This window comes from Ruditapes philippinarum, unplaced genomic scaffold (assembly GCF_026571515.1).
Source record: "Ruditapes philippinarum isolate M1 unplaced genomic scaffold, ASM2657151v2 ctg3768_1_1_1_1, whole genome shotgun sequence".
In the NCBI taxonomy this organism is placed as follows: Eukaryota; Metazoa; Mollusca; class Bivalvia; order Venerida; family Veneridae; genus Ruditapes; species Ruditapes philippinarum.
In genome coordinates, this window is record NW_026855779.1 from 49,614 (window position 1) to 68,442 (window position 18,829).

An 18,829-nucleotide genomic window follows, 5' to 3' on the forward strand; every position below is an offset into this window, starting at 1 on the left:
TTCTTTAGCAGACACCCATACCTACACAAGCATGTATGCTAACGATATTTACCTAGCCTGTAGGGCTCGAACCGGGCCGAAATTGTTCAAAATTTCTTATCCTAACCCTAACCATTACCCTAAAATGAACATTCATCACTCAATATCTCCCATATTAGGAGAGCCCTTATAACTCAAACTTGACATCATCAAAGCCACTTAAGGTACTAATCATATACCAAATATGGTCATTTACCCTATAGCCGTTTGGGTTATTTCTAAAAAAATATATATATTAAAAAAAAATTGTCCTATAAGTCCCTTACAAAAATTTCCAAATTTGGTCACGTAATAAATGGTTAAGTAATATGGTGACTTCATTTTTATTATAGTAATAAAATAACACATTCATATTAATTTCATGCTTTAATTCGATTAAATAAAAAAATGCAAGCAAATAGGCATATTTCACTCATCACCTGATCATTTTTTTATGATATCGAACTAAGGGCCATAATCAAGGGCAGACAACTCAGCTTATCACCCCTTGTAAGATAATACATTGATTAGATATTACCCTATAACAATTACATAATAACACCTAATATTAAAACACAGGGACTTACAGGACAGTACAGGGACTTGTAGGACTGACAGGGACTTATAGGACTGGGATCAGGGATTTATAGGACAGTACAGGGTCTTATCGGACAGTACGGGGACTTACAGGACATGTGGGAGGACTTATAGGACAAAAACTATAACACCATGTAACTCTCTAAAAGGATCAATAAGTTCTTTATCTTCAATAATACTGAGTAAAACATTTCTAGCCTTCACATTATTTTTCTTTGATTTATAATTATTGTAGTCCAGGTCTGGATTTTGAACAAGATTATAATCTCCACAAATTATTAGAGAGTCATTTTCGTCAGAACAATTTAATATATCAAAAAATATATCTAAAGAAACTAGGACTATCTGTATTTTGTGCATATATATTAACTAATGTAAAAGTTATGGAATCCAATGAAATACCTAACATTATAAAACTTCCACAGTCATCAGTTTTAACAAAATTTATTTTAAAATCTAAATCTTTTCTACATAAATTGGCCACATCTTTTGCATTAGATTTACAATGACTAAAAAAACATAAGCCATTCCATTCAGAACAAATTTATTTTCTTTTCAAATTCTTTAATAAAATGTGTTTCTTGCAGACAAAGTACTAGTATATCAGCATATTTTGAATGAAATAGATTAAAAACATCACGCCTCTTGATGCTGTCATTTAAACCACGGCCATTGTAAAAGAAAATTGTAAGATTACTCATAGCTAATGTTTACAAAAAACATTCATCATTATATCTAAAATATAAATAAACATTACACTTGACTAAGTTAAATATATATTACCCTGTGGGATAGTTAAAACAAACATACATACCTCAAAAACATAGTGTAATATGGTTGCATATAAAACTAAATTACACTTACTGCAAAAAAAAAAAAAAAAAAAAAAATAAGAAAAAAAAAGATAGTAAAAGTTGTGTTAAATTTAAATGAATGGTGCAAAAATATGTTACTGTATTTTTCTTTTCATTTATATCAATATTTTTTCTAACTTTTCTTAATAATAAATGTGCCGGAAACCATAAGCATTCACTGTGATGAATTAAATTGCATCTTTCAATATTTTGATTACAATAATTAAATAAACTAAATACCCTCTTAATCCGTATATTGATAAGATAGGAGGCTGGAGATGTCCCTGACCCCATATCCAGCAAAGGATGTGATAATAGAGTAATCAGTTTAAGGCACTTTTAATACAGGGAAAAGAATAAAATACAACAAAACAAAAAAAACAAAACAACCAACAACAAAAATAAAAACAAAAAAAAAAACGAAAAAAAACAATAAAGCATACCAAAGAAGTGTGTCAACGAAAAGTTCCAAGATAATGGCCAGAAAAAGTAATTATCTAATAATATTCTTTGTAAGGGAGGCAATTGAAATTGCTGTGTGACCATTGAAATTATTTAAGATAAGTAACTGTATGCTTACATATATGCATATACAAACATATTATATGTAATTATGCCCCCGCCATATAATGGCAGGGGCATATAGTGTTACCCTGTTCCGACATTCCGTCATTCCGTCCTTCCGTCATCATCAGTTTCCGTTCATTATCTTAATAACCCTTGCACATATTGAACTCAAATTTGACATATGGATATGTCATGAGAAAATACAGGTCAAGTTCAAAATTGGTCATGGTTCGATGATTTTTGGCAGAGTTATGCCCCTTTTACATTGAAAATAATATGAAATTTTCAGTTTCCATTCATTATCTCCCAAACGGTTCAAAACATTCAATTCAAAATTGACATATGGATATGTCATGAGAAAATACAGGTCAAGTTCGAAATTGGTCATGGTTCGATGATTTTTGGCAGAGTTATGCCCCTTTTACTTTGAAAATAATATGAAATTTTCAGTTTCCGTTCATTATCTCCCCAACGGTACAACACATTCAACTCAAACTTGACATATTGATATGTCATGAGAAAATACAGGTCAAGTTCAAATTTGGTCATGGTTCGATGATTTTTGGCAGAGTTATGCCCCTTTTACTTTGAAAATAATATGAAATTTTCAGTTTCCGTTCATTATCTCCCCAACGGTACAACACATTCAACTCAAACTTGACATATTGATATGTCATGAGAAAATACAGGTCAAGTTCAAATTTGGTCATGGTTCGATGATTTTTGGCAGAGTTATGCCCCTTTTACTTTGAAAATAATATGAAATTTTCAGTTTCTGTTTATTATCTCCCCAACAGTATTAAACATTCAACTCAAATTTGACATATTGATACGTCAAAGGAATGCGCAGGTCAATTTCAAATTTGGTCATGGTTCGATGATTTTTGGCAGAGTTATGCCCCTTTCACTTTAAAAATAATATGAAATTTTCAGTTTCCGTTTATTATCTCCCCAACAATATTACACATTCAACTCAAATTTGACATATGGATATGTTTTTGGAATGCGCAGACCAAGTTCGAATCTGGTCATGGTTCAATGATTTTTGGCAGAGTAATGCCCCTTTCACTTTGAAAATGATATGAAATTTACAGTTTCTGTTTATTATCAACCCAACAGTGTTACATATTCAACTCAAAATTGACATATGGATATGTCAAAGGAATGCGCAGGTCAAGTTGGAATTTGGTCATGGTTCGATGATTTTTTGGCAGAGTTATGTCCCTTTCACTTTGAAAATAATATAGATACATCTTAGGAATAAGCAGTTTAAGTTTGAATTTGGTCGTGGTTCAATGATTTTAGACAAACTTATCTTTCCTGAATGTTGGAAAAATTTTGAACTTTCAGTTTCAGCACTCATACTTTTGTGGAAATGTATATAGCCATTATGTTGGCTACAAATATGCAATATGCTATTTTTAAAAGGTTAAGACTGAATTATAATTTCAGTGCCTTGAACATTGTATAAAAATGGTTTGTGTTAACATTGAAAAGTTTTAAGGGCTTTGAACTTAGAATGAAAAAAATAATTTGTGCAAACAAATTTGGAACTAAATATTATAACATTTGAAATTTTGGCTGCATGCGGGGGCATCCGTGGCATGATGACACATTTCTAGTTTTATTATATTCTTTATTTCTACTTTATAGTTATAGTAACATTATATTACAAGTATTTACAAACAGCTTTCTACCATAAACAAAATAGTTGACACATGTACAAAGAACAATACAAACAATATTATACATCCAAAATCTTAACAAACATTATACATACACATATCTACACATAACCATATTGCTTTACATATATATACACTTCCATATGTATACACATATATATACCGGTACACATACACACATTATGTATACCCCCATATATACATACAATTACATAAGTACATATACACAATGGGGATCACATATATATATAAATTCTAGACAGACTTGACAAGTTTCCTACATACAGTAAAGTAATAGTCTAAGTAAATCTGAAATGGTTCAAGGGAGGAAACTTTGTTATGAAATGAAGAATATTATATTCTTTTTATGTCCCTTGAATTTTAATTGGTATCACATGAAAATTGTAAATTTTTGACTGTAATTGAAGGATCAATTATAATTCAAGTATTATTATAAAAAATTTGTCACCAATTATAGTTTCAATATATTTTCTTAAGTATGTCATCAGCCAACAGAGTTTATGGCTACTGTAAATCATTTCTCATTTCTACATATATCAAAAGCAAAAATAATAAAAGGTACAATCCAATAATTGATAATTTTTATTATATATATTTATATACACACACACACACACACACACACATATATATATATATATATATATACAAAAAATGAAAACAAGTGCCGGAAAAAAGTCACATATAAATAAAACAAAAAACACAGTCCATGAGTTAACTTATTTAATTATTTGCCAACCGGTTTCTCTTATGATCATCAGGGCAAATATGACGTCGTCGCATAGTAACGACGACGTTTTTGTGTACACATGTGTACGCATAATCTAAAAATAGTAACGTCATTATATAGTATTAAGTTTTGGATTAAAAACATCAATAAAATAGCGTTCTTTAGATAACCTAGCTGAAACGTTTTTACTGTGAAATTTATAAAATGGGAAAATACAAAATTTCGGGTCTTTTTTAGAGCATTTATCTAAATGCTCACTTAAAGGTAATTGTCTGGTTGATGGGTCTCTTATCTGCTGAGCATGAACAGTTTTTCTGTTTCTGAGTTTGTCACCTGTTTGGCCTATGTAAAATTCTTTGCAGCCGTTGCAAACTAAAACATATAAAACATTTTCAACAGTACAGTCCATATTTTCTTTTGTATGAAATATTTTATTCTGAAGTTTTAAAGAATATCCTTCTATTAAATAATCACAGAGGCCACACCTCTGTTCGTTGCATTTTTTAACACAGGGCATTATATTGTTTTCTTTAAATTCTGAACTTATTAAAATGCTTTTTAAATTTTGTAATTGTCTTTTGCATTTTATTATGTTGGTGTTGCTTATTATCTTTTTCATTTTTTCATCATGTTTCAGAATTTCCATGTTTGTTTTAATTATGCCAAACAATTCTCTGTTTTTCGGGTTACATGTTGAAATATATGGAAGAATTTTGTTTTTTGGTTGCTCCTTAACTTGAAGTAAGGTGGTTCGGGGAATCTCCAAAGCTTTTTTAATACCAGTTTTTATAAGTTGAATTGGAAATTTTCTTTTAATTAGAGTGATGGCGAGTTCCTTTAGTCTAATCTTAAGTATTTCCTTATCAGATACAATTGCACATATTCTTCTTGCTAGCGAAAACGGGATATTTGTTTTAACACATTAAAACAAATATCCCGTTTTCGCTAGCAAGAAGAATATGTGCAATTGTATCTGATAAGGAAATACTTAAGATTAGACTAAAGGAACTCGCCATCACTCTAATTAAAAGAAAATTTCCAATTCAACTTATAAAAACTGGTATTAAAAAAGCTTTGGAGATTCCCCGAACCACCTTACTTCAAGTTAAGGAGCAACCAAAAAACAAAATTCTTCCATATATTTCAACATGTAACCCGAAAAACAGAGAATTGTTTGGCATAATTAAAACAAACATGGAAATTCTGAAACATGATGAAAAAATGAAAAAGATAATAAGCAACACCAACATAATAAAATGCAAAAGACAATTACCAAATTTAAAAAGCATTTTAATAAGTTCAGAATTTAAAGAAAACAATATAATGCCCTGTGTTAAAAAATGCAACGAACAGAGGTGTGGCCTCTGTGATTATTTAATAGAAGGATATTCTTTAAAACTTCAGAATAAAATATTTCATACAAAAGAAAATATGGACTGTACTGTTGAAAATGTTTTATATGTTTTAGTTTGCAACGGCTGCAAAGAATTTTACATAGGCCAAACAGGTGACAAACTCAGAAACAGAAAAACTGTTCATGCTCAGCAGATAAGAGACCCATCAACCAGACAATTACCTTTAAGTGAGCATTTAGATAAATGCTCTAAAAAAGACCCGAAATTTTGTATTTTCCCATTTTATAAATTTCACAGTAAAAACGTTTCAGCTAGGTTATCTAAAGAACGCTATTTTATTGATGTTTTTAATCCAAAACTTAATACTATATAATGACGTTACTATTTTTAGATTATGCGTACACATGTGTACACAAAAACGTCGTCGTTACTATGCGACGACGTCATATTTGCCCTGATGATCATAAGAGAAACCGGTTGGCAAATAATTAAATAAGTTAACTCATGGACTGTGTTTTTTGTTTTATTTATATATATATATATATATATATATATATATATATATATATATATATATATATATCCAAAATGTAAGTTTAAAACAATACGGATAAAATAGCGGGAAAAAAAGAATGAAGTGATGCCTTTTCCAGTTTACATTGCAATTGTATTAACAAAACTGTAATAAATAATTGAAGAGAATTATCAACCGGTTTCACCTGTTAAAGGGATCTTCAAGATAATGACGTTGATAACGTCGCTTGGTAACGACGTCAAAACAGTGTAAAGGGACGTTACTCTTATAACGTTTTAAAGGGACATAATAATAAGCTATAATATTATTGTTATATATATATCAAAGTTATTTTGAATTCAATTCTGGTTTAAGAACGTTTATTAAAACAGTTTCTTTCATTCTTCTTTTGAATGTGTCTGGTTCTCGCATTTTATAGATTGGCATTATATTAAACTTTGGAGTGATGTCTTTTGCGCAAATGGCAATGTGTCGACTGACTGGTAATAATGCATTGTCTGGATTTCGTATATGTTGGTTGTGTAATGTTACTCGATTTCTTAAATTTGAAGTTTCTCCAATATAATCTTTGGAACAACCATTACATTTCAATGCATAAATTACATTTCTAATGTCGCATGATCCTGAGAATTTTACTTTAAATTCGCGGCCATTCTTGAAATGGTATGTATTTCCTTCTATAATGTGTTTGCACAGGCCGCATTTTAAACTGCTGCATCTTTTTATTTTATTCTTTCTCAGTGTTGAAGAAAATCGTGCCCTGGTCAAAAGTTTTTTCAGATTAGCCGGTTGTCTTTTACTTTTAATTATATGGCTTCTGTCAATAATTCCTTTCATTATTTCATCATTTTGTAATATTGGTAGATTTTCTTGTATTACTGTGAAAAATTCGGTATTCCTTGGATTATGTGTTGACACGTATGGTATAACTTTCTCGTCCGTCTTTAGTTTTGTCTTCCGTAGTTCGGATTGTTCTATTGCTAAAGCTCTCTGGATGCCGTTTTCTATAAGTTTCTGAGGATATTTTAAAGAAGCCAGGAATTTGTTTAATTCATTTAATCTGAGATGTAATACGTCTCTATTTGATATAATTGTACAAAGTCGTCTAGCTAGTGAGAATGGCAAACACATTATAGAAGGAAATACATACCATTTCAAGAATGGCCGCGAATTTAAAGTAAAATTCTCAGGATCATGCGACATTAGAAATGTAATTTATGCATTGAAATGTAATGGTTGTTCCAAAGATTATATTGGAGAAACTTCAAATTTAAGAAATCGAGTAACATTTTACACAGCCAACATATACGAAATCCAGACAATGCATTATTACCAGTCAGTTGACACATTGCCATTTGCACAAGAGACATCACTTCAAAGTTTAATATAATGCCAAATCTATAAAATACGAGAACCAGACACATTCAAAAGAAGAATGAAATAAAATGTATTTATAAACGTTTTTAAACCAGAATTGAATTCAAAATAACTTTGATATATAATTATATAACAATAATATTAAAGCTTATTATTATGTCCCTTTAAAACTTTATAAGAGTAACGTCCCTTTACACTGTTTTGATGTCATTACCAAGTGACGTTATTAACGTCATTATCTTGAAGATCCCTTTAACGGGTGAAACCGGTTGATATTTCTCTTCAATTATTTATTACAGTTTTGTTAATAAACAATTGCAATGTAAACTGGAAAAGGCATCACTTCATTCTTTTTTTCCCGCTATATATATATATATATATATATATATATATATATTATGGATCAGAGCAGTTTATGCATTGGAAAGTTTCACAAAAAACACTTAAGGCTAATGCAAAAAACGAGTAAACCTGTTCATTAAGGTTTTTTTTCCATTCAACAATTGACAGAGGATTGACCTGGATTTGGCTAATTGCTGAAGTACTTGTACTTAAATAAGGCTTTATATTCCCTCCCGGTTTACCGGAGGGGACTTTAGGTTTACCCTCTGTCCGTACGTCCGTCCGTCTGTCAGTCCGTCCATCCACAAAACTGGATCCCGCGATAACACAAAAGGTACTGAAAATATTTTTATGAAACTTGATATATGGATAGATGGCAGTATGGAGATTATGCACGTCATTTCCTTTTCTTCCTATGTTGAAAATTCTGGTTGCTATGGCAACAAATAGACTGGAAATAGGGCAGATATTACATATAAACTGGATCCAGTGATAACGCAAAAAGTACTGAAAATATTTTTATGAAACTTGACATATTTCTTCTTTTGTTGAAAATTCTGGATGCTATGGCCACAAATACACTGAATTTCAAGATTTCTGATTTTTACGCTTTTTCACTATAACTTCTTTATTTCTTAAGGTATTTACTTCAAACTTTAAATATTATTTCTGGTCATCAACACATCATATATGTGACAAGGTTTTCAACTCTAGCACAAAAATTATCAGAATTATCTTCCTTGAACTTAGAATTTTCATAAAAATGTTTTTTTTTTAATAACTTCTTTATTTCTTAATGTATCTGCTTCAAACTTCATATGTATGTTTCTTATTATCACTCAACATATATGAGAAGGTTCAATACTCTAGCAAGACTATTTTCAGAATTACTGCCCCTTAAACTTTTTTGGAAAAATTGGTATTTTTTACTCCCAACTTCTTCATAATCGTTTTAGGATTTACTTGAAACTGGGGTTCTAACCGGTAGGGGACTTATGGATTGCTGGCAATACTATGATAATTGCTTGTTGTTCTTGTTAGCAGGTTGTAAAGGGAAATTACATTCATATATTATAATACTTTATGAAAAAATTAGGAAAGCCAGAAATGATGTATTTTGTACAAGATATCAGTGATCCCATTCATGTATCTTAGGTAGTATTGTGTTTCAAGACTGTGATTTATCTTAAAAGTTAACTTTTGTTTAAAGTAATAACTTCCCTCTGTTGTAACATGTCAGTGCTGTGTTTCAGAGCTGTAGTTCTTCACAAAGACATAGCCTCTGAAAATATTGTGTTGGATGAAATGTATAATGCCCGCCTTATTGACTTTGGTTTGGTAAGTGAAGAGGATAATATGAAAACTACAGCTGGTGGAAGATTGTTTTATTTACATCCTAATGTAGGAACAGAAAGTGCAAACGAGAGCTGGGATTATTATAGTTTTGGTGTCAGTAAGTATACAAAACTTCATTAAGTGACAAAGTTAGCTTTAGTGACAGGAACTTTGGATTCTTTTATTTGAGGAATCTATCCTGCTAGCTTACTAAATAATGCATGGAAGGGCATGAAGGTCTTCCTCCACCAGTAAAGCTGGAAAGTCGCCATATGACCTACACTGTATTGGTGTCATATAAAACTCAACCAAAAAAGGTGGATAAGTTTAGGTATATGTTAGTATGCTCCCCGAAGGGAGTGCATATAGTCGCCGCCTTGTCCTTCAATTTGTCCGTCTGACCATTGTCTTTTCCGGAGCATAACTTGACAACCCTTGGAGATAATTTGTTTAAAGTTCACACAGTGATAGAGGGCACAGAGGCGAGTCATAGAACCATAACTCTTTTTTGTACTTTTGTAAGTAAATAGATCTCAATGGTTAGATATGCAATGCACAAGAAATCAAACTCTATTCTGCCTAATTTTGGAGTATTGCCCTTTGTTCATTTCAACACTTTGAACTTTGTCCGGAACATAACTCTTAGATTTTAAGAGATATCAACATGAAACTTTGTAGGTAGATAAATCTCATTGGGTAGAAGTGCAGTGCAAAGAACCATAACTCTGTTGAGCCCCGTTTTTTGAATATTCTCCCCTTTTAGAAAAATCTTGTCTAAAACATTACTCTAAAACTATAAGAGATATCAACATGAAACATTTAGGTAGATAGAATTTAATGGGTCAATGTGCAGCACACAAGAATTCTAACTCTGCAGTGCTACTTCTCTGCAACTACTGGATGGAATTCAATGAAACTTTATGGGAATCATCAATACCAAGAGGAGCTGCGCATATCGTTGCCTTGCTCCGGTCAGACACTTTAACTCAGAGTTATGGCCCTTGATTAGCTATGCAGTATGCATATAGAACAATTATCCTTTCCGCACTTCTTCTCTGCAACTACTGGCTGGAATTCAACGAAACTTTATGAGAACCTTCAATACCAACAGGAGATGCGCATATCGTCGCCTTGTTCCAGGCAGATTCTTTAACTCAGAGTTATGGCCCTTCATAAATTTTGCAGTTTGCATATAAGCAATAATCGTTTCTGCGCTCTTTTCTGCAACTACTGGCTGGAATTCAACGAAACTTTATGAGAACCTTCAACACCAACAGGAGATGCGCATATCGTCGCCTTGTTCCAGGCAGATTCTTTAACTCAGAGTTATGGGCCTTGATAAATTTTGCAGTTTGCATATAAGCAATAATCGTTTCTGTGCTCTTTTCTGCAACTACTGGCTGGATGGAATTCAACAAAACTTTATGGGAATCATCAATATCAAGAGGAGATGCGCATATCGTTGCCTTGTTCCGGTCAGACCCTTTATCTCAGAGTTATGGCCCTTGATTAGTTATGCAGTATGCATATAGAGCAATAATAGTTTCCGCGCTACTTCTCTGCAACTACTGGCTGGAATTCAAAGAAACTTTATGGATACCTTTAATACCAACAGGAGATGCGCATATCGTCGCCTTGTTTCTGTCAGACCATTTAGCTCAGTATTATGGCCTTTGATATGTTATGCAGTATGCATTCAGGGCAAACCTTATGGGAATCTTTAATACCAATAGGAGATGCACATATCACCATCTTGTTCTGATCAGACACTTTAAGTCAGAGTTATGGCCCTTAATTAGTTAAGCAGTATGCATATAGAGCAATAATTGTTTCCACGCTTCTTCTCTGCAACTATTAGCTGGGATTCAATTAAACTTTATGGGAACCATTAAGACCAAGAGGAGATGTGCACAATTTATTGCCTTGTTCTGACCAGACCCTTCATTACAGAGTTATGGCCCTTGATTAGTTATGTAGTATGCATATAGAGCAATATTAATTGCTATTTCTTTGCAACTGCTGTGTTGATTTCAACAAAACTGGCAACCATCAATATTAAAAGGCAATTTTTACACCTCATTGGCATGTCCAGCTATTACTATTAAACACAGAGTTATGGCTCTGTTATTGCCCTGAATTAACTATCATGTACAAAGAATATTACTGTTTACGCCATGATAAATATATATAAATAAAGCCTTATGTCTTCAGTTGTTGTGTTAGTAATAACCAGTACTCGGCGTGGGATATAAATTCAACGAATTTGCTTGTTGCCCTTTGTTTAGTTTTACACTTTGAACTTTGTCCAGGACATAAATCTAAAATTATACGAGATATCATATGAAACTTAGGTAGATAGACCTCAATTAGTAGATGTGCAATGCACAAGAATCATAACTCAGCCTTGCCTTATTTTGAGTTATTGCCCTTGTTTTTTTACACTTTGAACTTTGTCCGGATTATAACTAGTAATCAATAGGAAACCACTATAGGTATCAATAAGAAACTTTGTAGATAGATAGATCTCATTGATTAGAAGTCGAGAGTGTGGAACAATAACTCTGCCTTGCCTAATTTTGGAATAATTACACTTTGAACTTTGGGACATAACTCTGAAACTACAAGAAGTGTATTTTCCTGTGTTCAAAACCTTTTTGAGGAGCATCACCTGGTTCTAACCGGGTTTTTGTTTTAATTGTTATCATATGACCAACTAAGTTATGTTAGAAATGTCAAAAATTGCTACATAAACCCTTTTGCAATGTAACTTTTTGCTAAAAGAAAGGTGGAATATTTGAAAATTTTGTCATTTTACTTCTTTACAAATAGTTGTGAGAGAAATGATTACCACATTTGGACCAGAAGGCCAGGGACCAAGACACTTGATGAACATGAAAGCTGAATATATCACGGATAATATATATGTAAGAAAACATGTCATATCTTGTAACAATGTCATCTCTATTGTAAAGTTTATTTTTATATGACTGTAAAGAACTTAAAAAGTTAGTACTACATTGGTTATTTCTTTGTTTTGATAGGAAACCTACTTTTAACTTTGAATAAAGTGATAAGGTTGTTTTTTTTTAATTGTTACATAATAAAACATATATTTATTAGCATAATTTATCTGTATTTGTGTTTATGCATAAGTTAAAAAGGTTCCTGTTAATTTCTTACAAATATTTTAATTCTCATTCATGAAAATTTTAACAGAAAATTTTACAATAAAATAATAGCCAGAGTAATGGCCCTTTAATGATTTTTATTTTTTAACAGTTTTGTCAGGGTAACTTTTATTAGGTAACCAGCGTTACTTTAGTGCATCATGTGAAAGTATTCTCAGTCACATTTTATCTACTAATTCTAACACAACATTTTCCCATTGAACATAGAAGAACTGAAAGTGTGTGTTGTTATGCAATAAAATCACAGTTTGACGTTCAGATGCGCATGATTATTATATCAATCGGGCTACGCCCTCATGATATAAATCCTCTCATCCCAACTCCAAACAGTGATGTTATTGAGCTATAAAATCACTGTTTTGGTTATAATAAATCCTTGGTGTAGATTTTCCAGGGTAAGCCTTGAAGAGAGGCTGGTAAACCCTGGAAAACTATGGAAAAACATCGAATTCCATGGAAGCTCATGGAGAATGTGGTATTTTTTCCATGCTTTATGGACTTTTTTTGTCCAGCCATTTCCAGCATGGCTGGAATAGGCTGGAAATTGGCTGGACATTTGTTGTTAAAGACTGGAAAACCATGGACTTTACTTCCATGTAGCATGGAAAGTGGAACTTAGATTTTTATGATGCTGGAAATGTGTTAATTTTCTCTAAGTATGCTGGAAAAAAGCTTGTAAAAGTAACAACAAGAAATCTGACCTTATATATTCAGATCAATATTGTAAATTTACGAAGATAATATAAAATCATCATTGATTTTAATGCACTTAGTTACTCTAAATGACTTTTAACCTTTCATGTATAATTGTAAAAGGGTATCTCAAAAAATGTCTATGCTAAAAAATAAAATGAATTGATTGTCAATTACATATTATTATTTAGATAAATCTACATGAAGTTATGTACAATGGAGTAATATCCATTTAATTACAGGCTTTAAGTTTAATTATAAATTAACTTAAGTCTGTGATTCAATCATTCAGACACTAATAATCAAGATGGGATTGTATTGCTTGCCATTTTTAAATTTTAAGAATTCATGTTTTTTGTATAACAATAAATAAATATAGAAACAAACAAAACAAAAACAGTGCATTAAATAATCTCATATAATATTTTATTTATATTCTATATAAAATTGAATAATATATATTGCTTTTATTTAGAAAAATAAATACTACATTCACTGATATTTTACACTTCACAGATCAGAGCACTGATAAAACTCCTCCCACAATCTGTGCATGACTAATTTATTCACTGGTCATTCCGACAGATCAGGCTGTTTCATGTGATTATTTTGGGGAGAGATAACATAATAAATTTCATATGCAAAATGTGTCTAGAAGGACATTGCACTCTTTTTTGTACAAAAATTTGTAATGATTTTTAAAATCTAAATATCTGTTAGTTATTTGATATTTTCTTTTACGCTCATTGAATGAAAGTTAAAATGATGAGTAGATTAACACTGCTTTACATAATGATGGACCTATCCAGTTATACAGTTGTAAATTTTGAATTCTAAGATATCTGGGTCAGTAAAGAGTGCAAATTACAGAGGATGTACTTGATATTTTAGCAATTTTGGAGATAAAGTTTTGTTTAAGATTTTAAAGTGTTTAAGTATTGGTATGATAACAATCAGAATCACCTGGGACAAGGAGATATACAACAGAATAGAATAAAGTATTTATAAACCTTAAATTACATTAATGGAGAAGTAGGTTATGTATCAAACTATAAACATTGGTAACAAGAGATCAAGGTTGTTTTTAGCTCGACTATTCGATAAGAATAAGTAGAGCTATGTAGTCACCCGAGCGTCGGTGTCGGCGTAACCATTTATGTTAAAGTTTTTGTAATACCTCAAATATATTCAAAGTCCATTGACATATGGCTTTGAAACTTTGCACACTTGTTCACCATCATAACCCTAACCTGTCGACAGGGGAAGGTAACTGTATCAAGCACTTTGACAGAATTATGCCCCCTTTTCGACAATGAATTTATGTTACAGTTTTTGTAATACCTCAAATATTTTCAAAAGTCCATTGACATATGGCTTTGAAACTTTGCACACTTGCTCACCATTATAACCCCAACCTGTAGACAGAACTGTATCAAGCGTTTTGACAGAATTATACCCCTTTTTTACTTAGAATTTATATTTAGGTTTGAATACCACCTCAGATATTTTCATATTCTATATTTTGTCCTTATTGTATTTACTCAGAAAATTTTACATTATCAAGGCTCTTTTACTATCAAGCACTAAGAATAGTCGAGCGTTGCTGTCCTACCGACAGCTCTTGTTATATTTTCAACTTCATGCATTTGTTTTTCTGATAATTGATTTTAATCTATACATGTATAATCTGTAAAATATAAATTATTCAATGATTCTATATAATGATTGTGTATATTGTTTTAATGGCATGTTAGTACGTCTTTTTCATTTCCTGCAAATTAAACAAATTAAATCAATTTGATTAAATAGGACTAAATGGTACAATCAGTAGTTTTGCACAGTTGAACAGCCTGGTCATCATAATCATTTGTTATTTTACATATATGTGTTGTGTTTTCAATGGAACAATCTAAAATTACATTTTACATTATACATACATAACTTGCAGGCTGGGACATAAGTGATGACTTTGAGAATTACCAGCGGTGTTTAATAATGATGTGGAGTATTAATCCTGAAAAGGTATATTTTAAATCTCTATACTTTTCTATTCCACATCTTTTCTTGAAAAAATACATACTCTGTAATAATATTGTCACAAAATTAATAAATTCTTATACAGAGAAATTCTTAAACACTTGTGCACATTGAAATAAGATGTACTGCATTGCTTTAGTATTTTTGAATATGCATAAGCATAGTTAATATTTAGTAGTTAATACTGTTGAAACATTAAAGTTGATGTTATTAAAAGAAATGAAATATAACTGCATATATGCAATAAAACACAATTCATTACCGCATCTGCGTTTGATTTAAATTATGAATTTTATCTTTAAAGCTGATCACAACCACAAGAAGTTCTAGGAAACACAGACAGGGGACTAAACATGGACATCAATAAAAGATATAGTAATTTAAATAATCAGAAACATTTGAAACAAATTTAAGATTGAAACAGTTTCTCACTGACAGACTTAGAGCAAACAATTGCTAAAAACAAAGTGTTGGATTTTAAGAAAACCAGAACCTACCAAAACCTGCAGCTAGAAAAAAACTGTGTTATAGTGAATGTAGGGTGTTCTATTCTGTATTTGGACCAAAGGATATGTATTAAATTTTGTGATAGAAATATGTGATCATGTTAAACTCATAAAAACTCCACCCCAAACATTTCTGTGCTGAATTTTGTCCCAGAATTTTACATTTTAAGAACATTCAGGGATGCTGGAATAAGGCTGGATTTTTTCCATGTTATTCCATCAAGACTGGACTATTTACAATGTGCGAAAGTCCAGCCTCTATGGTTGGCAGACACATTAAATACCCTGGAAAAAAATCCATCTTTTGTTCCAATACTACATTTACATGGAAAAGCATGGAATGAAGTCCCTGCTTTTCCATGGAAAACATGGAAAATATTCCATGCAGCATGAAAAATGTTCCATGTTTTTTTCCAGCCCATTTTTCCCAGCTTTAGCCTGGAAAAGACTGGAAAATTTTGTTCCTATACTCCAGCCTCTTATTTTCCATGGAAATCCCTGGAAAAGCATGGACTTTTTACAACCGGGATTATTTCTAAATGTAAGTGTAATATGACACAAGTAGTTTGGTAAATGTCTCATGTACACCCAATATAAAAAAATCAAAATGTATTGTATATGTTATATCTCCAAAAATTTTGGAAGACATTTTGCTTTTTTCCCTTGCTGTCTGTCTGTCCGCATTAAGCTTGTTGTGATCTCTTTTGTCAAAGGTCTGGAAGAGATTTCAACCAAACTTAACAGGCTCAATCAGTACTATCCCTAGTTGTGCATAATGCTTGTATGTTCAGCTTTGCTGCACAAATTGGCCACCAGCGCTTTGAATAGAAAAATCGTGTCCTGATTTCACAGGTCAACTGCTGGTGGGATTTCAATGAAACTTAACAGAATTGATCAGTACTATCCCTTGTAGTGCGTTTCTGGGACATTCTGCTTCACTGCCAGAGCTAAAAATCTTGTCTAGCTTTCACAGGTCACACTGCATAAGGATTTCTATGAAACTTTAAGAAGTGATCAGTACCATCCCTTGACGTGCATATTGCCAGCAAGTTTCACTTCGCTGCACAATATGGCTGCCAGAACTATAAGTAGAAAAATCTTGACCTGATTTCACAGTTCAAACTGCAGGTGGGATTTTGACAAATTTTCCAGGAGTGATACCTTGTTGTGGGAGACAACAACAATTAAATTAAAATTATGGAAAGAATAAGAGAAAAAAAAAACAGTGAATTATGGAAACATTTCATGTTTGTTGGAAAAAGTTTATTCATCTTTTTTTACAATATGCATATGCTCAAACTCTGCATAGTCAGTGTCCTTAGAAAACATTGAAAAGACTTGAAAGCTAAAATATTGCCAGGCAATCAATATATCGCTGTATTGCTGATAATTATTTACTCGTATATGGATACAAAAATCCTTATCAATGATACTTGTCTTTTATGGAAATATTTTTGATGAGGTTTTAAATATTATGTCTCAGCAGCCTTGTGTGCTAATTCATTTCTTTTAATTTGATGTGTGATGAAAAATGCTTGTTCCTTTATATTTCGTGGTACATTTTATACTTGTTTCTGTATTTCTTTTCACAGTATACATTATTTGCACAATCCATTGTTACTTGATAAACAGCGTGACAACAAGTGTTTTTTTCTTCATTATCTTGCAACTCTAATTAAGTGTCCAAAATAAGACATTTACAGTGTAATATGACAGTAATTGTGTTAGCTCCAAACAAAACAACTTTATTTAATATTTTAAGATGTTCTGTATTTATACTTTACAGAAAAAAATATGGGAACATGATCATCTAGAAAATGCACATGAAAAACTGAATGATATCGCAACAAAACTGCTAGAACAAACTAATTGGAAAGTTAAAGATTTCACAGATAATGTCATCAATGAGTTAATAGTAAGATCTTATGATTGATGTTAAAATGGGGATGTTTTAAATGTTTCCTGTGCGTTGCCTTTTTCCAATACTTCATTGAAGCTTGTTTGAAATGCATATCATGTACTTTTAGGCTTTCCTACCTCCCTCCCCTTTTATTAGAGGCCAGTCTATCAAAGGTCAAGGTCACAGTAACCTTGACAACTGACAGCTTATCAGACCATAGAATACTTAGGCTGAAAGTTTTAAGATTTTGTGTGAAGCCAGGTCATTAGTAATACATAACTACTATTTATTTTATAGGCAGACACAAACAAATTTTTTATTTCTTAGTTTTGATTGTTTCATTCATTATTCTGTAAATTCCCTCAAAATGAATATATTAGACAATGAATATATTAGACAGTCAAAGGAACAAAACTTTTCACCATATAAAGAATAAAATGGTGGTTTCCTAACTTGAACCGCGTGGGTCAGGTAAAAGCGCTAGGATTTCACAATAGTTGTTGTCAAAGTGAACTCTGGAAACGTTAAAGAACATGTCAAATGAATGACTTAGACTTGTTTCAATCATACAATATCCACAATATCTGTTATTTTTGTTCAAGTCACGTGACTTGTTTTAAATTATTTGGTGATTCTATTCGGGTCTAAATTTTGTTCAACCTATATAGATATATTCACGCCTGCAACCCAAAATATATAGAATTTAAACAGAAATTCATGCTGAAACTTCAAGAAATGTCGTTTTAGCGTGATCTGAGTACATAATATCATTTTAATATTTTTGTCATTATTTTGCCTGAATATCCCTTTAAGGTTTGGTTAATTTTCAAAATGATGGTGACCAATCTTAATTCTTCAAAAATGGTTTATTACAGAATCAAATTGCCTTTGCATAGTTTATAGTTATGTAAGATTAACATAATTATGCTCATAAGTCCCTTTTTATGCTCCCCGAAAAATTCGGGGGAGCATCTAGTCGCCGGGTTGTCCGTCCGAACGTACATCCTAAATTCATGTCCAGCCAATAACTTCATTTCTTGAAGTCTGATTTCACAACTATTTCACAGAAATGATCACCATATTTAGATG

General features: G+C 31.6%; 1 protein-coding gene across 1 annotated transcript in view; it reads left to right on the top strand.

Annotated features, from left to right (window-relative positions):
• LOC132744357 (uncharacterized) overlaps window positions 1-18,829 on the top strand; it is a 48,921-nt gene that overhangs the window by 11,435 nt on the left and 18,657 nt on the right. Inside the window, exons 4-6 of the mRNA XM_060733045.1 lie at window positions 9,335-9,534; window positions 12,246-12,340; window positions 17,627-17,755. Of these exons, the coding sequence (XP_060589028.1) occupies window positions 9,335-9,534; window positions 12,246-12,340; window positions 17,627-17,755 (424 nt within the window). The remainder of the gene's footprint in view (window positions 1-9,334; window positions 9,535-12,245; window positions 12,341-17,626; window positions 17,756-18,829) is intronic.